General features: G+C 53.9%; 9 protein-coding genes across 9 annotated transcripts; 6 read left to right on the forward strand and 3 right to left on the reverse strand.

Annotated features, from left to right (window-relative positions):
* Positions 1 to 179: 179 nt before the first annotated feature.
* Positions 180 to 1,175, reverse strand: N7498_001879 (uncharacterized protein; the record flags this gene model as incomplete). Its single annotated transcript, XM_058448941.1, has 2 exons — positions 180 to 686; positions 741 to 1,175. 2 exons carry the CDS (start codon positions 1,173 to 1,175, stop codon positions 180 to 182), a joined length of 942 nt encoding a protein of 313 aa, XP_058311285.1.
* A 6,137-nt stretch (positions 1,176 to 7,312) lies between these two features.
* On the forward strand, positions 7,313 to 10,088 carry cyc8 (putative transcriptional corepressor Cyc8; the record flags this gene model as incomplete). The annotated part of the gene is made up of 4 exons (XM_058448942.1): positions 7,313 to 7,499; positions 7,556 to 8,272; positions 8,332 to 8,576; positions 8,634 to 10,088. 4 exons carry the CDS (start codon positions 7,313 to 7,315, stop codon positions 10,086 to 10,088), a joined length of 2,604 nt encoding a protein of 867 aa, XP_058311286.1.
* A 95-nt stretch (positions 10,089 to 10,183) lies between these two features.
* rpL3 (60S ribosomal protein uL3) lies at positions 10,184 to 12,134 on the forward strand (the record flags this gene model as incomplete). Its single annotated transcript, XM_058448943.1, has 8 exons — positions 10,184 to 10,190; positions 10,353 to 10,386; positions 10,603 to 10,611; positions 10,686 to 10,717; positions 10,793 to 10,850; positions 10,931 to 11,102; positions 11,161 to 11,819; positions 11,879 to 12,134. The coding sequence occupies 8 exons, from the start codon at positions 10,184 to 10,186 to the stop codon at positions 12,132 to 12,134; spliced, it is 1,227 nt and encodes a 408-aa protein (XP_058311287.1).
* A 440-nt stretch (positions 12,135 to 12,574) lies between these two features.
* On the forward strand, positions 12,575 to 13,482 carry N7498_001882 (uncharacterized protein; the record flags this gene model as incomplete). Its single annotated transcript, XM_058448944.1, has 2 exons — positions 12,575 to 13,070; positions 13,202 to 13,482. The coding sequence occupies 2 exons, from the start codon at positions 12,575 to 12,577 to the stop codon at positions 13,480 to 13,482; spliced, it is 777 nt and encodes a 258-aa protein (XP_058311288.1).
* Positions 13,483 to 14,768: 1,286 nt separating this feature from the next.
* Positions 14,769 to 16,937, forward strand: N7498_001883 (SKN1/KRE6 family beta-glucan synthesis-associated protein; the record flags this gene model as incomplete). The annotated part of the gene is made up of 5 exons (XM_058448945.1): positions 14,769 to 15,394; positions 15,447 to 15,624; positions 15,674 to 15,775; positions 15,828 to 16,831; positions 16,886 to 16,937. The coding sequence occupies 5 exons, from the start codon at positions 14,769 to 14,771 to the stop codon at positions 16,935 to 16,937; spliced, it is 1,962 nt and encodes a 653-aa protein (XP_058311289.1).
* A 665-nt stretch (positions 16,938 to 17,602) lies between these two features.
* On the forward strand, positions 17,603 to 18,498 carry N7498_001884 (uncharacterized protein; the record flags this gene model as incomplete). Its single annotated transcript, XM_058448946.1, has 3 exons — positions 17,603 to 17,816; positions 17,935 to 18,113; positions 18,169 to 18,498. The coding sequence occupies 3 exons, from the start codon at positions 17,603 to 17,605 to the stop codon at positions 18,496 to 18,498; spliced, it is 723 nt and encodes a 240-aa protein (XP_058311290.1).
* Positions 18,499 to 18,962: 464 nt separating this feature from the next.
* Positions 18,963 to 19,184, reverse strand: N7498_001885 (uncharacterized protein; the record flags this gene model as incomplete). The annotated part of the gene is made up of 1 exon (XM_058448947.1): positions 18,963 to 19,184. One exon carries the CDS (start codon positions 19,182 to 19,184, stop codon positions 18,963 to 18,965), a length of 222 nt encoding a protein of 73 aa, XP_058311291.1.
* Positions 19,185 to 19,196: 12 nt separating this feature from the next.
* Positions 19,197 to 20,810, reverse strand: N7498_001886 (PDK/BCKDK family protein kinase; the record flags this gene model as incomplete). The annotated part of the gene is made up of 4 exons (XM_058448948.1): positions 20,604 to 20,810; positions 20,364 to 20,512; positions 19,312 to 20,303; positions 19,197 to 19,260 (listed from the first exon to the last, which is right to left on the reverse strand). The coding sequence occupies exons 1-4, from the start codon at positions 20,713 to 20,715 to the stop codon at positions 19,197 to 19,199; spliced, it is 1,317 nt and encodes a 438-aa protein (XP_058311292.1). The 5' UTR covers positions 20,716 to 20,810.
* An 849-nt stretch (positions 20,811 to 21,659) lies between these two features.
* Positions 21,660 to 21,929, forward strand: N7498_001887 (uncharacterized protein; the record flags this gene model as incomplete). The annotated part of the gene is made up of 1 exon (XM_058448949.1): positions 21,660 to 21,929. The coding sequence occupies one exon, from the start codon at positions 21,660 to 21,662 to the stop codon at positions 21,927 to 21,929; it is 270 nt and encodes an 89-aa protein (XP_058311293.1).
* Positions 21,930 to 22,586: the final 657 nt, after the last annotated feature.

Genomic DNA, 22,586 nt, shown 5'->3' on the forward strand with positions numbered 1-22,586 from the left:
GTAGTAGCCTCCAAGAGACGAAAAAAAATATTGGCAAATGAAGTGTTGATGGGGTCGTTTCGCGTGGATCTCTTTCCGCTGGATCTTTCTACCAGTTCAGGAAAGACGTGGTCCGTGTTTGGACCCTACGATCTTGGGATATCGTTCTTTCCGTGGGGAGACGAGGGGAAGGTCCTTGGTCATGGCTTTCGCGCCTTGGCCAGCCACATCCGCCACCATTTGCAGACTCCTAGGACCGCCGCGCGGCCGTCGTCTTTGCGCTCTGTGCCGTCTGGGTTGCCCATGACCATAGTGAAAACCCAGAAGAAGGCGGCCGTCCAGGCGCAGAGGAGAATGGCAATGCTCAGGAATGGTGAGAAGATCAAAATGCATATTGAGGTGCCGACGGTATAACATCTGGCTGAGTCGGCTAGCATCGATGGCTGGTCTGAGTTGGACTCGGAGCGGATCCATTGGGTTGAGGAGGAACTGTCTGATATGGGTGGCCGCATGCAGACAAGCCGTTCATGGATGTGGAGAGATGGCGAAAGAAGGTCGCAAACCTGTGCTTTGAAGGAGGAGTTGCGGAGGTATGGTGATAGAGAACAGAGACGCAGTGGTGAGACGAGGAAGGCGAATATAAGGGCGCAACAGGTATAAAGGCAGGCGGCGAAGGAGAATATCGGTACTGGGACAGAGAGTCGGAACTGCAAGTTTGTTAGATCTGGGACAGTCTCTGGAATATATGTAAGCAAACTTACTAGCATAAGAAGCGCATCGTGACCCTGATCGACGGTAATATCTTCCAGCATGCCTCGCTTATGCGCGCGCGGAATGCCCAACTGCTCTTCCGAAATCAAGGACGGCTGGTCTGCCCAATTGCCGCGCTCTTCCTTGTGACCAGCACCGGAGCTGGAGACGAGGATCCGGGTCATCTGCGAGCCGTCGTACACTCGGGACTGGCGCCGTGATGCCACCGGGGAGTACGTATGGGACCCTCGCGGGGTGGAGGAGGGGGGACTGACGTTGCAGCCGGGCATCCACTCGTCGGAGGGGCGCTGCGGGACTGAGTGACTCGGTTCGGGGGAATCCAGCGATCGACAGGGACGAGAGGCCAGAATGGAGACCGGTGCCGCACGGAGAGGGTCCTGAGCCCGGTGATAGGCAGGATTATATGTCATCTCCGGCGGCCGCATGGCGAGCCGGAGGTGTAGGTGTGAGAGCGAGAGCCGGTGAAGGTCGTACAGGCGCACAGAGGGCGACTAAATGTCTATAGGGTTCACCGCATGGTTTTCGCACGATCCGGGGATCATAGGGGGATGCAGGGAGTGTATAGGGTGCGTTTCCGCCTGGCCGAAACAAGGACGAGGAAAGCCAGGGCGGAAAGGGAGTTTTATAAGAGAACCGCACGGCGGAAAGGCTAGGGAAGGCCATGGCAGCGGAGGAGGGCATCTCCTGCTGTTTGCAGGTGCTCTTGCCAAGGTGCCCAGATGCCAAGGACTCGGCGCTCAAGGTCGCTGTTGCGTGTGTTTCACGTTGACGTTTGATGGTATCACCCTATGCTATCATTCTAGCCCTTTCTTGACAGTCGCATCTGCTGTTGAAGCAGATCGCAGATCGTAAAATTCATGTTGGACAGAGGCCTGTCCCACGCAGCGCATTCGTTGTCTTACCAATCGCCAAGTCGCCAAGAATCAGTGTAACGACGACCGGGAAAACTTGATCTGATTGGCCGACACGGCCTTGTGCGGGTCTTGGCGAGGTGTAACAGCGGTGCACGTGATGTTCAATCAGCATAAAGTGTCGTGCCCTTTGAATATTGTCAGTCTAGCGTAGATCCAGTCGGGCGTAGATTCCATGAGATTAACGATCACGATTGATCTACTCTTGACCGACTGGCTCCGTATCGCCCAGATCGGCCTCGGTTTGTCCGAGCCGAGCCTGCCCAGACGCCGAGAGATTGGCATCCATTTGACTTCGAAAGAAAAAAATCGGCACCCCTCTGAAGGGGTTCAATATCTGTTAGGTAACGTTCTCAATATTCAGTAAGGCCCTTTTTAGGTATCTGCAGGATTTCATGTCAGATGGCAAGTGTGCACTCGGGGCATTTCCTGTGGAACTGTATCTACACCGCGATCCTTCATTTGGTCACCGTCTTGGCCCTCTCTCCTCTCATTCCGCTACCGAGGCGTTTCAATTCTCCGTGACTGGGACGTCATCTTGCCTGCTCAGCCACTCCTCTTGATCTTGTCGCTTAAAATTCATTCCTTGGCTTCGTCTGTTGGTTTTCTCGGCGCCTCTCGCGTACCCCAAATTCCGCGAGGCGCGCTTGGCTGAGCGGACGGGTACATGGGCCGCGTGGCCTGGCCTGGGCTCTCCCGTATGATGCCCTTCCACCCTCTGGACCTTCAATGAGTTTCGGGTCATATTGTCGTGCGGCTAGGATCTGCCGTCCGCGGGGTCAAGACACCCCCCCCAATATCAAAAGATAGTGCATCTGCCCGGCCGGAAGTCTAATTTACTAACTGTACACGGGGCTTCTTGGAAGAATCATATGCCTCAGAGACAGGTTGGACGGATCGTCGGTCGATCAGCTGCGCCCGTGCAGTGTCACAGTGTTCAGTGTCACAATGTTGATAGATCACATCGTGTGCCGCGGTCGCAAATCTCCCCGCTCCACGGAGTCCGAGACGTATAATAAAACCTCGGCTTTCTGTTTAGCAATAGTGGTGGGAACGGCCAACCCTGCCAATCGGACGATCATCAAATCAAGTTGTCATTGTGGAGGCTGGAGGCTCACATTGGTCCTGCCAAGGAAGCCACTCCGAAATTGTGTGATTGTTAATTCGATTCCACAAGGGTAACATTATCTACCGAGACATACAATGCAAAAAATAAGACACCCATTCTTTGGAGACGAACCAATGGCAATGCACAGGTCAAACTCGGCGACCACATTCTGCCGCAGTAGATCGGCAAAAAAAAACAAGAGCCGACGCAACACCCGTCAATCAAAACGTGATATGGGAAGCTCAATGGCAGATCGAAGGCTGCCGGCTGCATGCAGCAAGGGGTCATTTCTAGGGCACGCACACTACCGCTTTATCCTGGATAAATACAAGATCTGGACCCCCTGCTTCCTGTCAGACATGCTCACCTTACTTAAATGCAAACCTAGGTGAGCCGCTCTAGGGCTGACGATTGGTCCTGCATATCTGTGCTCCAGGAAAAAACAACTATGCCATCAATCTCGGGAGGGTACATGGTTGGTCTAGCAATTTGCGTAGATCATTTGGAAGGTGAGACATTCTTTTTATTTATTTATTTTAGAATTACTTTAAAGAAGTGAAGCTCATGACATGGAGGCTGCCGTACCATCTCCTGGTCATAGGCGCGAGCGCTGTGTTGCTTGGGGTGCGTTTCTAACAGGAATCTGTGACTTGTGTCTTGTTATCCCGGCTAAAATACCTTGAGATTAGGAGGCAGCGGCACATTTGGTTTTCGTTATTTTTCTTTTTCCTTTTATTTGTTTTATTTTATTTATTTATTTTTTCATAAAGAGAAATGACATCCCATCACGGAGGGAGATCAGAAGATGGGTTGGGGCCGAGCCGCTTTGGATTCCCAAGACCCGTAGATCGGCCGTCGGAAGCCGGTACAGAAAGCAGAGCCAATGAACCTTATCTGCTACAGACCCCAGAAATAAGTAATTCAAAGTCTCAAACGCAAGGGAGGAATGTTTAGAGAAGCGAAGATCGCCGATCCTTCGGAGCCAAACCTGCCGAGCACGAGGATCTCAGGGCGGGCTGAAGGTGAACAATTTACCTTGAGATGAGCGAGATATCGAGAGAGACCTTTGAAAAAGGCAGAAAGACGAAGCCTCTTTGTAGCCATCCAAAATTTACATTGTTATTTCTTTGCTATCTTCTGTCTTGTAGCTATCGTTGTCTGGACAATATGTAGGTCTCAGCCGCACACTACGAACCACGGGTAGAGAGCGACCAGTGCTATTTATTGATTTATGGCAAAGTAAGGCATCCGGCCTATGAATGATAACCTACACCCGTGGCATGGGCCGGGGGGGGGGGGCTTTTTTTGCTGGTTACTTTTCTCTGGTATCTTTACATCGATGTCTTCCATTTCGGCAGCATGAGGCGACTGAGGGTGTTGACATCGTCGAGTGCAGGTAAAACTGTCCACGGGCGCATCGACAACCGAGCAGGCCGCAAGCAGACTGAGACAACGTCGAGCTATTATCATCTCCAGAGTTTAATGCCTGCTATGTCAAGAGAAGCACTACACCCACGGGGGGCCAAATTGAATTGGCGATCGCAAGCTTCAAAAAATCCCAGTCAATCTCTGTATTGCACCGGTAGCAGAGCGGATATATAGCTTTGAAACGAGTCAGATCGCCCACGGGGCCGAGCCCACGAAGCTGGATTGTGTCGTTTGTGGCTGCAGCAGACACAAAGCCACTGGCAATTAAGATGTGACAAGATCGATTGAAAAGCCGACCGCCCCCGTCTCTTATCTGCCATGCCTGCACTGCGGTACCACCTTCAAGGGTATAGCTCTCTACAGGAGGGCTGCCGAGGTAACCGAGGCGACCGCGAAAGTTACCGACCGATCATTTGTTTATGATCCATACGTGAATTTATTACTTTGCACTCAACACTGATCACCAAGGTGGGCAGTTTGGCTCTTTTTTTCTTTTTTGTGTGCGTGGAGGCTCCTGAGTCGAGGTGTGTGACTAGCGATGGTAAGTCAACCCCCGGTCGCATCTGCGAGATACGTCTACCTGTACTCGAATGAACCTGCCATTGAGTCACAGAGGTAGATCCGGGTAAAATAGACACGTACAAGGTATATCTACATGGAGATTGCATCGTCCTTTTATTGTGCGAGGGGTCGTACGTGGACCGTGCCGGACCGGATTGCAATCACCTGGGTCAGAGCTTCGGTTGGAACATGCAACACGGTCTCGGTCTCGGATCATTTCTTCTTATACTAGCCAGACTCGGTGTTGAAGAGATTCAAGTGTGTGGTATAGCCTCGGGTGACAGGTTTTCTCCGCCCGTGGGACAGGAGCAGATCTACAATCAAAGCGTGTCCCAACACAAGCCCAGACCAACGCCGAGAACGAACTCTAAACCCTGCCGGACTTGGTTCGGCCGGTCGTACCGTCATACCCACCGGGTCGGAGCATAGTGTAGAGACCCGCTCGAGGGGCAGCCTAGCGATGAGATTATCCTAACGGGTCCGGCTCCACAGTGGGCTCAGGCAGCGTGCTATGCGCGCGGCTGATGGCGTGGGGAGCATTCCCAAGTCCGGGTGAGTTCATTTTTCACAGTGTCGTGTCGGAATTCACCTGCAGGGATCCGCTGGCAAGAGGGGAACACCAGATCCCGCCCACTTCTGCTCTCGCCCAAACACGGCACACCTTGGGGTATTTCCCCAGCGGCCGTGTAACCTCAGCGAGATCTACGATTCCGTCATTGACCCCTGGCTCAGTAGTAGCTCATGCCCTAAGCATTTCGAGGGTATGAGAGGCCCCGTTTTGTGTTTCACAAACCCTACGACGTAACGGCAGCGGCTCGGCTAGTCAAACCCTGCTCGATGGAAAACGGGAAAATGGGGGGGGTGGTTATGTATCCACGGGAGTGGAGCTCGTACCCACCTCAAGTTCTTCGAGTTCTTCTCGCTGACGACATGACGATCGAGTCGTTGGGACAGGGGTGTGGAAACCGGTATTTCGGGCCACTGGAGCATGGGGAGACGGAGTGGACTGGGAAAGGGGCAGTTGTGTGCATTGTCACATTGGCGTCCCCACCGCTGTCGGGGGCCACTGGAAATGTATCAAGATCATCCTCGCGCATCCACTGGTATGCGGCAATGGGCTGTGGCGCACCTGTGGCTGAAGGGAGGGGAAGGGAAGGAGGGAGCAAAGAAAGCCGAAAATGAAAAGGATTTATTTTATTTTATTTTATTTCATTTCTTTTCTTAATAAGGCAAAAATATAGATCAAACAGTCGAGGGACACGCTAGGCCGGACATGGTAAGTGACTGGATGCGGGAACCGGGCGAATCATGACGGAAGGGGGCGGCCCCCAGACAGATTGTTGATGGCATGTCAGGGTAAAACCCTGCAGGGTAAGGTATAGTGGACAGGTGGGTACTTTCGGCACGATCGGAGAATAACGATCAATAGCATTGGTACGAATGATACGGAATGATACGAATGATACCCTAGGTAAAGATAACAGATGCAAGGTAAGATGGGTGGATAGAAGATCTCACAACGCCACGGCTGCAGGCCGCCGGGTTCGGGTTGAGTTGGCGATGCAGGAGAGATGGCGGAGTGCGTCTCCGGGGACAGAGGGAAGACAGGGGTAGGGCAGTGGACAAAGGACGGAGGCTAAGGCCACCATGCACGGTCCAACATGCCGGGTCTTAGCTTAGGCCCTTGACCGGGTTAGGCTAAAGTCGGAGTGGCACGGAGAACAGTCGCACTAACGTACCTTAGCAGCAGCGACCACGGGGGAACCCACCCCGAGGACCCACCCGGACGCCACTCGGCCCAACCGGGGTGTTCTTGGTACACGAGTGAACGTTGGGATACGAGAGTGATGAATTCACATCTCCGTATAGTTCGACAGAGCGACGCCGCGATACCGCATCATCTCTCCACATGACACATGTCGTGTGGATGTCGTTGCGCAAAGGCCCGGATGGCATACGGACTAACGTAATAACCGCCCCCAGATCCGGGACCCGCCACGCTAAACCCCTCCGGACCGCCAGCTTTTTTCGTGTCTGTGGTGACGGCCTCCAGCTACACAACCACTAGCGTGGCTTGGCAAATTTCACACCTTTCCTGCCAGCCCCTCGACTCTTCTCTCCTTCTTCTTGGGCTTCACCCTTCTCTCCCCGGTCCATCCAATCTACCATTCCCCTTTTTACCCTCCATCCTTCTTTGTCCCTCTTTTCCGTCTCTTTTCGTGGTCACTACCCGTGTCCTTCCCCAACCTTCTTCCCCACGCGCGCCTCTCTCTCTCCCCCATACCATCTCCAGGAGAGGCGCAAAACCTCGCTATCCGTCCCGCCGATCCCCTAGTACCCACCGCCATCATCGGGGTCGCGTGTCGCATCATCCGTACTTCTCCCTGCGCCATTCAATCGACTGCCCGGACTATTAGTTATCTGTTCGTGTTCGATTTTACCCGTCTGGTCGCTTCGGTAGATTGCATCATCGTGTCGCAAACCTGGTTGACTTTGGGTCGCGACACTGATCACCACGGAACCTCAACTTCATTCAACTAGACTCCGGGAAACAATGTCTCATACTCAGCCTTCGCCTACCGCCGCGGTTGGCCCCCATCATATGGCTGCCGCGCACCCGGCGGCGCACCCCCAGGTCAACGGCCACATGCCCGCCATGCCGGCGCAAGCTCAGAAGGGAGTCCCAATGACCACCGCTCAGAAGATTGCCACGCTGAATGAGCAAGTGTGGCTCTCGATCGGTAAGAACGCGTCGCCCAAAAATTCCGAAAATGAATACTAACTATCCGGCTTGAAGGGAGCTTGACCGAGCTTATGGGTGATCTCGATGGCGCCATGAACTCTTACGAGCAGGCCCTGCGTCACAACCAATGGTCTATTCCGGCCATGAACGCCATCTCCTGCATCCTTCGTACCAAGGAGCAATTCCCCAAAGCTATCGAGTACCTGCAGAATATCCTCAAGCTGGATCCCACCAATGGAGAGACCTGGGGTAGCCTGGGACACTGCCACCTGATGATGGATAACCTGCAGGAGGCCTATACATCGTACCAGCAAGCTCTGTATCACCTGCGCGATCCCAAGGAACCGAAGCTGTGGTATGGCATCGGAATACTATATGATCGTTACGGATCCCTCGATCATGCGGAGGAGGCTTTCTCCCAGGTCATGCGCATGGCTCCCGATTTCGAAAAGGCCAACGAGATTTACTTCCGTCTGGGTATCATATACAAGCAGCAGCAGAAGTTCACCCAGAGTTTGGAGTGCTTCAAATTCATTGTCAACGAGCCGCCTCGTCCCTTGACCGAGGAGGATATCTGGTTCCAGATTGGTCACGTTCACGAGCAGCAAAAGGACTTTGATTCTGCACAGGCTGCCTACCGACGCGTTCTCGACCGGGATCCCAACCACGCCAAGGTCCTTCAGCAACTGGGTTGGCTCTACCACCAGCAGAGTAACAGCTACGCCAGTCAGGACAAAGCCATTGAGTTCCTGGAGAAGTCTGTCAGCGCAGGTAAGACTTTTATCTCAACATCATATCAAAATTTCACATCGTCTAACTTTCTCTCCCAGACAACAACGATTCTCAGAGCTGGTACCTTCTCGGTCGCTGCTATATGTCGCAGGCCAAATATCCCAAGGCCTACGAAGCCTATCAGCAGGCAGTTTACCGTGACGGTCGCAACCCCACCTTCTGGTGCTCGATCGGTGTCCTCTACTACCAGATCAACCAGTACCGTGATGCGCTCGATGCTTACTCTCGTGCTATTCGCTTGAATCCTTACATCTCCGAGGTCTGGTATGACCTGGGTACTTTGGTGGGTTAACCCTTTTGATGACATTTTGCACTGAACGTAAATCTGACTTTTGATTAGTACGAGTCGTGCAACAACCAGATCGCCGACGCTCTCGATGCTTATGGACGTGCGGCGGATCTTGACCCGACCAATGTCCACATCAAGGCTCGTCTGCAGCTGCTCCAGAGTCAACTGTCTGGCTCCGGCCAGCAGGGCAATGCTCCGGCACCGCAGCCGCAGGATGTCCACCCCCAAGCCTACCAGGCACCCGGTGTGGGCGCTCCTCCGGCTCCTCAATGGGGTGCTCCCGCTCCGGTCGGCCCAACTCCCCAGGCTCCAGCACCACCTCGCCAGATCGCGGACTGGAACCGCGGCATTAATGATATCCAGTCGCAGGCGCCCGTTGCGGCGGCCAACGGCGTTGAGCCGCGCGATGCCGTCCGCGCTCCTGGCGCTGCTCCGCAAACCAGCCCTCGCCAGGAGCCCGGCCGGGCCTTCCCTGATCCCCGTGGCGGTGCACCTCGATCCCCTAAGATGGGTGGTCCCGGTGCCTATCCATCTGCCCATACCCTGCCTCAGCTGGGAAATGCGCCGGCCTCTGGCCATGAACGCGTCCCCAGCGGTGGCTTCGGCCGCGGTGGACCTCTCCCCCCTGCGCCCGGCGGCGCGCCCGCTCCCGCTCCCGCTGGTCCCAATGGCGGTGCAGCTGGTAGCGGCGCTGCTCCTCCTTACCACCGCCCTTTCACTCCTCCCACTGAGATTCGCCCCCTCCGCGACGAACGTCCCTCTTCTCCCGGCTCGACTTACCCCCACCAACAGTATCACCACGGCCCTAGCGCCCCTACTCCGGGTGCTAACTCGACGGGTATCGCTTCGGGTGCTCCTGCGCCCGCTGCGGCGGCCGCTGCTGCCGAGGCCGCTGCTCGTGAGCGTGGTGAAGACCGACCCACATCTGCGATGAAGCGTGGCCGTGAATGGGAGAGTGAGGGTCCTGTGAAGAAGCAGGCCAACGACGAGAACCGTGCACGAATGGATGACCAGAACGCCCGTCGTGCCAGCCCCCCTGCCCGCATGCTGTCTCCTGGTGAGATGCAGCCACGAAGCTCCTCAGAGGCCCGCCGTGAGGATGCCCGCCGTGCCAACGAGAACTACCACCCTTCGGAGGCGGCTCATCATCCCCCTACTCTGCCGTCTATCCAGAACATGCCACCCCACTCCTCTAGCGGTCCCAGTCTTCCTCCCATGGCCGAGGGCTCCGCCCCCGCGTCCAACGGTCCCCCTTCGGCTCCTCCTTCAGCCAATACCCCGGTCAAGGAGGAACCTTCTCGCCCCGAGGCGCCTTCTTCACACGAGCCTCCGGCGCGGAAAATGGACGTTGATGAGGACTACGATGATGAGCCAGATGAGGAGAAGAAGGCTGGTGCCGCGGCCAAGAGCAGCCCCAACGGTAACAGCACCGACTCGGCCAATGGCAACGGAGTTGCCAGCAATGGTCGCCAGGGCACACCCTCGAAGACCGAGTCTTCGGCGTAAAAATAAAAGCCCTGGGTCATTATGCAATGAATCCTCTCCTGGCACCATCTTTGGGCCACTCTTCTTCTTTGTTCTTTCTATCTCCCCATTGCGTGATGTACGGTATGAATGTGTCAGTTACGTTGGTCTGCTTCGGCTAGCCCGAGGCTCTGGAGAGGTCCTATCTGTATTCGTTCTCTTTGTGCTGTGTTATGAATTCCTCGCTTTCATTTCCCTGTGAATTTTTTTTTCGATGCACTAGGCATCTCTGATAGCCAAATTCAGCCTTTTTCAACATTGAAGACCGTGTCCCAAAGCGGTAAGCTGCATAACTCTAAGACCTAAAGGCTTGGTATCCACTCCGAGGGTAAAATCTGCTATCCACGTGACATGTCACATGACCAACCCACATGTCGCTTGACCCGAAAGGGAAAGTGTCTCGCTTAGGTCAGCCCACACTCGCTAAGCGCAAAATACACCTCCCGACTCCTTCAGATCGTCACTCTCACTACCTCGACGACTAACGACAACACAGGGTCAAGATGTGAGTTGCCCTTGGGATCATTAGTCTATATCATACTATCGCAACGCAATTGCTGACTTTATTCCCTCTCTTAGGAGTCACCGGAAGTTCGAAGCGCCTCGTCACGGTTCGTGATACACTTTTTCACCTCGACGTCAAATTTCGACAACCATTGTGCGATATACTGATTCTTTTCCTACAGGCTCCCTGGCCTACCTGCCGCGCAAGCGCGCTGCCCGCCACCGCGGAAAGGTCAAGAGGTTAGTTGTTGTCCCTGAATCTATAAAAAATTTCGTGTGTCGGAGAAAAGACTGGTATACTGAGACTCGATTGCGCACAGCTTCCCCAAGGATGACGCCAAGAAGCCCGTCCACCTGACTGCCACTATGGGCTACAAGGCCGGTATGACCACCATCGTCCGTGACCTCGACCGTCCCGGTGCCAAGATGCACAAGAAGGAGATTGTTGAGGCCGCCACCGTCATCGAGACTCCCCCTCTTGTTGCCGTTGGTGTAAGTTCAAGTCTTGTCTCAAGCAGAATATGGTAACGTGGCTAAAATTGGTAAACAGGTTGTTGGCTACATCGAGACTCCCCGTGGTCTCCGCTCGCTCACCACCGTCTGGGCTGAGCACCTGAGCGACGAGGTCAAGCGTCGCTTCTACAAGAACTGGTACAAGTCCAAGAAGAAGGCCTTCACCAAGTACGCCAAGCAGCACGCCGAGAGCAGCGGTGCCTCCATCACCCGCGAGCTCGAGCGCATCAAGAAGTACTGCACTGTCGTCCGTGTCCTCGCCCACACCCAGATCCGCAAGACCCCCATCAAGCAGAAGAAGGCCCACCTCATGGAGATCCAGGTCAACGGTGGCCAGGTCGCCGACAAGGTTGACTTCGCCCGCAACCTCTTCGAGAAGACCATCGACATCGACTCCATCTTCGAGAAGGACGAGATGATTGATGTCATCGCCGTTACCAAGGGTCACGGTTTCCAGGGTGTCACCTCCCGTTGGGGTACCACCAAGCTGCCCCGCAAGACTCACAAGGGTCTGCGTAAGGTCGCCTGTATTGGTGCTTGGCACCCTAACCACGTCCAGTGGACTGTTGCCCGTGCCGGTCAGATGGGTTACCACCACCGTACCTCTTGCAACCACAAGGTCTTCCGCATTGGCAAGGCCTCCGACGAGGGCTCCGCCTCCACCGAGTTCGATATCTCCAAGAAGCAGATCACTCCGTATGTCTACACTTTTTTTTAACCCCGAGTCAAAATTTTCAATACTAACAATTTCACAGTCTTGGTGGCTTCGTCCACTACGGTGAGGTCAAGAACGACTGGATCCTCGTCAAGGGTGCCGTCCCCGGTGTCAAGAAGCGCGTCATGACTCTGCGCAAGACCCTGTACCCCCAGACCAGCCGCCGTGCTCTCGAGAAGATCGACCTCAAGTGGATCGATACCTCCTCCAAGTTCGGTCACGGTGCTTTCCAGACCGCCGAGGAGAAGAAGGCCTTCATGGGTACCCTCAAGAAGGACCTTGTCCAGACTGTTTAAGGTGTTTCAAGCTATGGTTGGTGATAGGTGCACGTATTTCAAGTTCAATAAAAAAAGCGGACAATACCTTTTATGACATGGTAGCTATCGTAGTATCGTATCAGTATGTGTTTCGAGTTAAAATGTTTGTAACACATGGTTACCACCCGTAGGTCTTACTAGGTATCCATGTAGCCCTCAAGTGCTGGAAGTATCTATATATGCTGGATTATCAACGGTGCGCAGGTGGTGGATGTATATTTTGCTGGACGTTTAGTGACATTGGGACTGACTGATATCTGCCCGCTGACTGCCAAATATATTTTTGCTCTTTTAAATCCGCAACTTCGACCTGACATATTCTCGGAACAATCGTGGAAAGATTAAATTGATCCTGCAGTATTGGTCCATATCTTACTCCTAGCTAATTAGTGACCGGCCACGAATCGGAGGTGCACAATATGCAGCCGTCAACCGGGATCCATTGCGTCATCCCTCAAGCCAACCGCGCCCTCATCACACGCTTTTCACGCCCAACCACCTACGTATCCATTACACGACCGCAGTCTCAGTCCCCACCTCGTCGTCAACTCTCATATACCACCACACCGTCGCTCAGAGAGCTGGTATCCGCGAAGAAAACCACCCACTTCCCCGCAACACCAAGCTACCAACCAGCTACACCAGCCCAGTCTCGCACGTCCTTCTCTACAACCTCCCTCACAATGTCCGACGACGCCTACTCGTCCTTCTTGGACAAAGCCAACTCAGACCTCAACGCCGGCCGCAGCCAGCAAGGGAGCGGCACCGCCCGGACCGAGACCGTGGATACCAACGTGAAAGTCCCCGCGCCGCTGCAGTCCGTCGACGCATACTACATTTCTGACACAGACGAGCCCTTCGAGCCTGTCGCATTCAAATGGGAGGGAGCTAGCAAGGGTACTTGGCCCAGTGCCGGTACGTTTAAAACCCTTTTTCATGTTTCACCTTCCTACGTGCCGCGCCTTGCTGCGTCGGACTTGGGGATGTTGCGCCCTTCATGGCGTGCGCTCCTGGGAAATGGATCCACTAACACACATTTGATACAGATCAGCTTTCGTCCTTGATATCCCCCTCGGCTGACCTGTCCGGAGCCATCGAAACCCTTTCCGCGTCCTCCTTCGATCCTAAAGACCAGTATACGTCTGTCTTGCATGCTGTGCGTGCTGCTGCTGCTGTCGAGGGTGATTCAAGTGCAGACAAATCAGCCGTGGATATCAAAGTGTACCGCGTGGAGCTGAGCAGCACGAAAATTGAGTACTGGATCCTGGCACTCGAGCCGTCGGAGGGTAGATTGGTTGGACTTCGGGCCAAGGCCGTTGAGTCCTAGGATGTTAGATCCGGTGTGGTCATGGAGCCTACTTTGCATAACATTACAGTGAATCGATTCTCTTTGGATATACGAGATGAAATATACTTGTTCCGAACAGGAAAGCCGAGTTCCGCGTGGCTCCCCCGTGCACCTGTACTAGAAGGAATGCACTTCTATCCTTGGAAACATGGTCTTAATCAAGGAACGACTGTGCGAGCAGACCCTGACAGCCTCTACTTTCGGCTTCGTGACATTCCTTGCCGGCATTAGTCCGAGTTCATTACGCGTGTTCGGGAATGGCCGCTTTGCAGCTTGGAAAATATCTCATTAGAGTTGCTATTGACGAGACGAACAGAAGTTGAATAACATGAGAAGTAAGCAAAGTAATTTAAAAGTGTGTCTACTACAAGATGGTGCTAATCCCTGGTTGACAGACAAACCAAGGGCGAATTCGGAGCCGCCTACGACACTTTGCTTTTTCTGTACTCAACGACCTCTCCCATCACCTCTCCTTCCACTTCCAATTGGACCGTAGCAGCTTTTCTCGTGAAAACCCTGAAGAGAAAAGATGCCGATCTCGGATTCCTGTCCAGCATTCATGCCCACCCATTCCTCACTGGCGCGGGGCAACGGGGAATGCACCTTGCCCTGCGCTGGCCCTGCGGCCTCAAGACTCGCGTACAATGACAATGGCATCAGCCATCAGAACCTTCACAATGACTGATTCTCTTGGAATTAACCAGAACAAGGCTCCCCTTGTTGTTCAAGTCTGGTAGACTATTATTATACTGGATTCACGGTCTCTCAACCATCTTGTAAGGAAAGATACACATACCGCGGGTTGCCCCCCTTAAACAGTGTCCATTCCGGTCCCCTCGTGCACCCAAACAATCATCCAGGAGCATTCTAGGCTCTTCTTTTCTTCTTGTATTGCCGTGTTTTCTTTATCTTCTTAGCACTCTACGCTGTCTTTCGCCTCGCTGATACGCCTAGGGACATTGGATGCACTTCCAAGTGGTCCTGTCCCGCTCTTTCGCATCTCCGCCACTCGACGACTACAGAAAGCTAGCGTCTTTTCCGGTCCTTACCGCGTTGGAGATCGTGCGAAGGGGGACGAGTTCGAACTGGGAAGAATTCCGGCTGGACATCAGCAATCGAAAACCTACGCCGACTATAGGGCTTGATGCGAGAGAACCGGAACGGTGGATTCATCGGACTCGAAGAACTTTTCCAGGCCGCTCTCTTTTGAGCCTCTCGACGACCGTCGAGGCTCAAAAGAGGCGGTCCTGCAGACCCTTTCTCAGATGTCGGATCACGAGGAGGAATCCCCAAAGCTTGAGATGCCTCATATCCGACTGAATTCGGGTCGCCAGAACCCGTTTACTGAGACCGATGACGGTTATGTCCCCCTGCAGAATGACAGTACGCTGCCCAGGCCGTTGACTCCGTCCCTGGATGTACCGGTTGTAGTTGGTGCGCAGGGGATGTCGCCCTATGGTGTGTCTAATGCTCCAGAGTCATCGGAGTTCCTCCTCCCGCCCAAGTTGCGGCCTACACAAAGCCGCGATTCCGACCGATCTGGGTCACCGGACCGCTGGTCCCAAGGACGGTCAAGTGTAAGCTCGGCTAGTCGTGACAGCAGGTTTCACATGGATCCATTTGAAGACTCACGGGCTCCCTCGTCCCGCTCCGGCAGCGATGAATACGATGTCAATACCCAGACGGTCTCGGAGAAGTTTAATATTATGCCTACAGATGGTCTTCTGCTTTTCCCCGAAGACGTGGAGAAGGACGACTACCTGCACAACCCAGACCCGACGGATCGGGACCGTGACTGTGATATATGGAATCGCCGGGGGCTGCTAAATGTTGGTGGCTTGGCTTTTTTAACGCTTGGCCTTTTGGTTCTTTTCATTGGATACCCCGTTATGTGTGTCTCCTATTCCAAGTGGTTGATTAAGTACTAACGCAGAATTGATTAGAACATGGGTGGGAGGCATGCTCAGCCGGAAGCACGTTTGTCGCCCTGGCGACATGCTTTGTCTTCCTGTCGGCCCACGGCCCCTTCTCGCCAATATTCGCCGAGGATTAATCGACCCTGATACGCCGCAAGAGGCGATGACGAAGAAGAACGCCGATGGAAAAGATTGGAAGCTAGTGGTGAGTGGTGCCTACACTTGAGCACAAAAGCTCAGCTGACACGGAACAGTTCTCGGACGAGTTTAATAAGCCTGGACGCACTTTTTACGACGACGATGATCCATTTTTCCAAGCTGTTGACTTGTGGTATGGCGTGACAATGGACAAGGAGGTTTGTATACCCGCAACGAGAATCGAGCTGAACAATCGCTAATTTACCGTAGTGGTACGATCCTGATGCTGTTACGACGGACGAAGGTACTTTAGAAATCCGCTTCGACGCGTTCGAGAACCACGATTTACCATATAGATCCGGTATGGTCCAAAGCTGGAACAAGTTGTGCTTCAAGGGCGGTCGTCTCGAAGCTTCCCTGTCCCTTCCCGGTGACGGCCATATCCAGGGTTTCTGGCCCGGTTTCTGGGCCATGGGCAACCTGGCTCGCCCTGGATACGCTGCAACCACCGATGGTTTGTGGCCATATAGCTACCACGACGGCTGTGATGCAGGAATTACCCCAAATCAGAGCTCTCCCGATGGAATCAACTTCTTGCCCGGCATGCGTCTCCCAGGCTGCACTTGCTCCGGTTCCGACCATCCCAACCCTGGTCGCTCGCGTAGCGCTCCGGAAATCGACGTGATCGAAGGGAGCACGCAACCACTCTATGGCCAAGAGGGTGGCCCCTACGTTGGCAGTGCCTCACAGTCTCTGCAAACCGCCCCCTTTGACCTCTGGTACATGCCCGACTACGAATTTGCTGCCGTGTACGACCCGAGCATCACCCAGATCAACGCTTACCGCGGCGGTATCTACCAACAAGCCATGTCCGGTCTGACCAACCTCAACTCACGCTGGTACAACGGCACCGAGTACCAGATCTACTCCTTCGAGTACACCCCCGGTGCCAAGGGCAATGTCACTTGGTTTGTCGGTGCTGACAAGACCTGGACACTCGACGCCCGCGCTATCGGTCCCAATGGTAACATTGGCCAGCGCATGATCCCCCTCGAACCCATGTCAATCGTCATGAACTTGGGTATGGCGGATAACTTCGCTCCGCAGAACAAGTCCATTCGCGAATACATGCCTGCTTTCCTCCGTGTCGACTACGTACGCATCTACCAAGATCCTGATGACGTGAGCATCACCTGCGACCCCCCTGGCTGGGAGACGACCGGGTACATCGAGGAACACAAAAAGGCGTATGATAACGCAAACTTGACTTCTTGGTATGTCTACTCTTACTTTTCCGTATCTTATGGATCAAGCTAATTATGAAACAGGTCGGATGCTGGATATACATGGCCGAAGAACAGTTACATGCACGGCTGTTAAACAGTTGTCTTGAGTTTGTTCCTGCGTCGTTTTAGCGGCATTGTGTTTTGGCGTTGAGGGGTTTGAGCATTTATACTATGTATCGATCCGATACCTACTATTATATCATATTTCTTATTTTCTCCTGATCCTGCAGCCATGCTTAAAGGTTAAGCCACTGTATACAGATCAACATCCTTCCCAGTTGTAGTGTAGCATACAAGGAATGACTGCTTGACTCCCGGTTTGGATTGGCTGACTCAGCGGATCCCCTCCGACGCCATCACAACACTCTTCCCCAGACTTTCTCATAATATCCGCGTTACGACTCTGTATTTTAGAATACCGTGGTGGCATGGGCTGCTAGTTAGTACATCTGTGCATATTGCGACCTGCGAGACTAACATTTTGTTTAGATACAGCTGGGATCATCTCGTTTTGAACCTATCAACCTGGGTATCACCGTGGACAGAGAGCGCGGCCGACTCTGATCCTTGGTATACTTCCAAGCTTCATCAATGTCCATTTCTTTCGGACTTGCTTGATTCCAAGTTTAGGAAGCGGCTGCTCCAGCAAGACTGTGCACAGGGCTGTCCCTCCGTCCTACATCACCGTTTTCTCTGATCTTCCATTATCCGCCTGCTTCTCTTCATCGCTTTCTACCTTTTGATCAATCATTCGGCGCTATGGCCGATTACGGCAACCCGGGCGGTGCAAACCAGACGCACGCCATCCAGATCGACACAGACTCCGGCTCGGACTTGGACCAAGGCGAAGCCTTCCACGAGTTCGACTCAGACTCCGATGGCGGCATGCAAATTGACCAGCCCGAATCCATCCTCCAGATCGCCGGGAGCGAGATCGAGTTTGACGCGCATGTGATGGGCCTGGATCGAGATGGTGAGTTGAATCATTTATTCTCTCTGATCCGTTTCATGTTCACATCTCCCTTCCATGAACGATCTCAAACTGCAAATTTCTTGAAAAGAAACCCGAGCTAACCACCTAACCACCACAGAATCCGACTTCACCACTCTCGCCCCCGACCCAGCTAGCCACTCCGTATCGCCTCGTCCAGGAGACAACAAGGACAGAAACCCGCCCGTCCGCAAACGCGTCCGCGAAGAAGACCACGCGGCTCTCGCCGTCCTCAACGACTGGGAACTACTAGTAACATATGCCCTGAACTCGCGCCGCGTAGGATCAAACCCTTCTCCCCCCAGACTCTAAACCAACACGCTGACCAAACCAGACAATCCCCCAAACCCGCCGCCTGTTCATGGCCAAACTTCTCGCCGAAACCCCCGAAGCCGAAGACGAGCTCTACGCGGCGCGCTTCGTCGTCCCCGAGTCAAAGTCTGAGCTCATGTCTGCTGTATCGTCCGCTAGGGTTCCGCCGGAGTATGCCCTTGGGAATTTGAATTCGAATGCGTTTCTTGTTCCGGGGGCTTGGAAGGAGATTGTTAGTCATGATGAGGGTGGGTGGTGGACTGGTGCCAGGGGTGCCAGGGGCCAGCAGAAGAGATCTGTGTCTGGGAGGAGTTCGAGGGATGCGTCGAGGGATGGGTCTGGAGTGGATTGATGATGAATTGATGAATTGTTCCTGGACTTGCATTTTTAATCGGCGTTTTAGAGCATTGGAACGTGATTATGGATTTCATCTTGTTTGAGAGCTACATTGCCGGTAAAATTGTACGGTGATTTACGGGAAACCATGTGGGAAGAATCAATATATGCTCGCTAACTGAAAAGTACTGTACAGAGAACCAGATCCAGACCTGAGACGGGGAGAGACCAATATAGGAGACAAGAGGGGGGTTGAGTAATGGGTATCTCTGGATATGGGTAGGACCAAAAATCAATTTCTGGCATTTGTTAGGCGGGTCAAAAGGGGGGGTATTTTTTGTCTCTCCCTTCGTTCTGGGCCTGGATTCCATCCCAAGGTGTTGAACTCGTCGTGTTTCGTAAGCTGATGCACCCGGGGGCAGCGAAAGAGCAAGAGACACGGAGTTTCCACGACAGTCAGCGTTTGGAGAGAGATGGTATTTACACATCCTCGTCTTTCCAGAGCTGCTGCTCCGCGTGGAAAAGACTCTCGGCGTCTCCGACCTGCTTACGTTCCGAGACCTCCCGACTGTGCAGACGCGAGCGGAGAGCCTGGACGTTCATAAGCGTCAGTCCTCGAGACGGCGCGGGGTTGGGATCCGATTCAATGTAGTTGGGGTGCAGGCGGTGCGAGGTGGTGAACCGAACCCTGCCATCTCTCATGACGGGTAGTTGTCATTGCAGGGGCTCGGAGCTTGAAGATAGACGATTGAGATGGAGGTAGACATCGGTTCCGTACCTAGTTTCGGGTTAGTTGGAGGGTTCGAAGGAGGTTGATGGCAATGCTTACCCCTCCATACTGATCAGCTTCAGGTCTCCGCCGAAATAGCGGGCGTAGAGCCGACTGATTGGCAGACCGTAGCCGAAACCGGCCATGGGTGCCTTGAAGTCGCTCTTGTCAAAGTCCGGGTCGAGGTTGGGGGTTTGCTCCACCGTCGTATACATGTAGGTCCACACGAGGGGAATTGCCGATCGTGGGATACCGCCACCCTCGTCCGAGACCTTGATCGTAATGTCCTCTTTACCCTCGGCAACGATGACCTTGGTAACGGGGAATTGATCCCGGTCGGCACCGTGTTGCTCAACCACCGCACGCAGGGAGTTCTTGAGAGTCTCGAAGAGCATGTGCGATAGGTGGCCGGGCACGTACATGAAGTTCAGGTCCTCTTTGCAGACCAGCTGCACCTTGGGGGCCTCGAACAGACCGTAGTAGTCCTCACAGACGAACCGGGCGTTTTCAATGGCTTCCAGGGCGATGTCGCGAACGTTGGTCTTGGTGCAGATTATCCCCACATAATTGGGATGTTTGACGTGCGTTTGTTCCGTGAGTGCGATATGCTGTCCAATCAACATTCGTATACCAATACGTGACATATAGAACCGGTCGAGGAAGGATTGAATGGTCGAGTCGATCTGCATCCGCTGTCGGACCCGCTTCCATTCCAGAATGCCCTGTGCCACGGTCGTCACGACACTGTCGTGTCGTCGCTTAATCTGTTGCAAGGTCTTGGCGAATCGCTGGTTGTAGTCGTTGAGCTCGGGGGGCCAATCTGCGTGGTCATCCGCAGGGACGAAATATCTCCGGCCGGCCGCGGCAGCCGCCTTGCCGTTCCCGTTTCCGTTAATTGAATTGGGCGATGATCGGTATTGACCCTCACGCACGCTGGGGTTATGAGTGACCTCGGAGAGAATCTTGGAACCGCCGCCGTTCATACGGCCCGGTCGCAACAGACGGGACTTGACTTCCTGGGTCAGGGATGGTCGGGAGAGGGTGATGATTTCCTATGGGTTCCGTGAGTCACACCCCCGCGATACTCGATACTGCAGCGATAAAAAACATACCTCGAACGACTGCGCATACCAATCCTGGACCTTTTTGATAGAAGGCATATCACTGAGTCCATCGGGCAATTCGCCCAGGTCCTGGACCCGATGCGCCAAGCGGATGGGGAGCTCCTCGGAGAGGAATTGAGATGCGCGGAAGAGAGTGCCTGAGAGAGAAAGTCAGAGGAGAACCGAGGCAGATAGCGATAATCTGGAGAAAAACGATATTATCCCCCCCGAAGCAAGAGTCGCACGTACCGGTGGAAGGTCGGTCTCCAAACTGGACCATTTGTCTTAGCGAGACCCCGGTTGCGGGGAAGCTGGCATAGTGCCTGATGGTCTCCATCAGGCGCTCCGACGGCTTCCACATGGTGCCACTAAAGAGGCCAACAGGCCGACTAGGAGAATGTGATTGATAAAGTCCAACAGACGAGGTGGTTGGGAAGGAAGAGGTGTCGCGTGAGAAGGGGATGAAGTTAAGTCGGGGAGATTCGCACTGCCGAGGTAGGAGCGTTCCGGCGCCCGCACTTCCGGAGTCGGAGGAAAGGTGCACCGCGAATCGCAAGACAGCCAATTATAGTAATTGCGTGAAATTATATCATAGAGCATGTGGACCGTAGTATGAAAGGGGCTGTTACTTCGAATACCCCAAAATGAGTCACCAGTCCGGGCAATGAAGCAATGAACCGGTCCCAGGGCAATGACATCTTCCGCCGAGTATCTAGGTGGAATTATATGATAGTGGACTGGGCCGGACTGGGCTGGACTGGACTGCACTTGCACTTGCACTTGCACTGGCCTGGGGCCACGACAGCCGATACGGACCCCCCGAAATGCCAGTGCGAGAAGCTGGAGCTAATGCCCGACCCCCTAGACTGTATCTCGCATGTGTCACCCCCGGATCTCCCCTTCGCCCGAAATGGTGGGGCGATCACTGAAGACATCGGCTCGTACTTTTGGTACTTTTGTCCCACGATATAATTATGATGATACCTGTAGAGACTTGGAACTAGGGCTTGACTATTTTATCCAAAGCCAGTTAGAATCGCACTATCGACACCATTGATCCACACCCGGAATGCCCCATTCGCCCGTCATACCATGGCGAGCCCGTGGGGACTCAAGATTGCCTTTTCTGGTGCTTTGCTTCTTTGTCGTCTGGCGGTGGGACCTCGCTTCGTTTGTGTGCGGCAAATTCCCCCTTTACCTTTCTGTGAAGTTCTGGATGATTCAATGTGGAATCGGAAGTGATCCGGCGCCCCTCATCTTTCCTTCAATTTCCCATCCCAGGTCAGTGTCACGGCCTCCACTATCATGTCTCGTCGTCGAACATCCCACAGCGAGGCCATGAACGAGGCCCCGGCGTATCCTTTCGCGCCCTTCCAGCCTCCGGCCCCTCGTCGAGGTCCCATCGAAGGTCCCAATGGCCGCCGCCTGATCCGGCGCGTCACCTGGCGCTCTTCGACCTACAAGTTAATGGCTTCGTTGTGGGTGTTGGGCGTCCTCTATATCCTGTGGTTAATCCGAGACCTATTCTACTTGCCGTTCACCCCGTCCGAGCTCGGCCCGCCCACCGACGAGTGAACACCGTGATCGTGTGTTGACCCTGGGCGCTTTCGCCTCGGTCGCCGAGCCCCGGGCACATAGAACTTCGTGTCTCGACTTTTGATCAGGCCCATTGGCATTCGTGGCATGGCGACGTGCCTGAAATGGCTGGACGCTCGCCGGCGCGCGGTGTGCGGCGTGCTGCGTGCCCGAGGTGCGGGCGCCCGTTGCAAGGTGTCAACACCCGGCGGATGAACGCATTGTCTTCTCACCCGCAGTGTGCCTTTCCGCCTTCTCGACTGCCCGAGATCCCCGTCCTGCCTCTACCTCCTGCATTCTGCATTCTGCATTCTGCGTCATGCGTCCTGCGTCATTCTCCCACGTCACGCCCGTGGCACTTCCCGCAGCTCGGAGACACAGTTCGAGGGCACGGCTTTGCAGCTGATCTGCAGCTGAAAAAACTCGATTCCTCAGTGTCGAGTACGTAGTTAAACATTTCTCTTTTTTTTTTCTTCTTTTTTTTTCTTTCCTCGTTCGCATTTAAGCAATCTCTCTTCCCTTGGATTTCGTGATATGCCAAATAGCGTTCCATTGCATTGTGCATTTGCATTACTTGGGCATTTTCTTTTACTTTTCATTTTCATTCTCAGCCTCATCTTCTATCTCATCTTCATCGTTCATTCAGCGTTTCTTTTC

Source organism: Penicillium cinerascens (assembly GCF_028974065.1).
Source record: "Penicillium cinerascens strain IBT 15544 chromosome Unknown contig_1_segment0_segment0, whole genome shotgun sequence".
Lineage (NCBI taxonomy): Eukaryota > Fungi > Ascomycota > Eurotiomycetes > Eurotiales > Aspergillaceae > Penicillium > Penicillium cinerascens.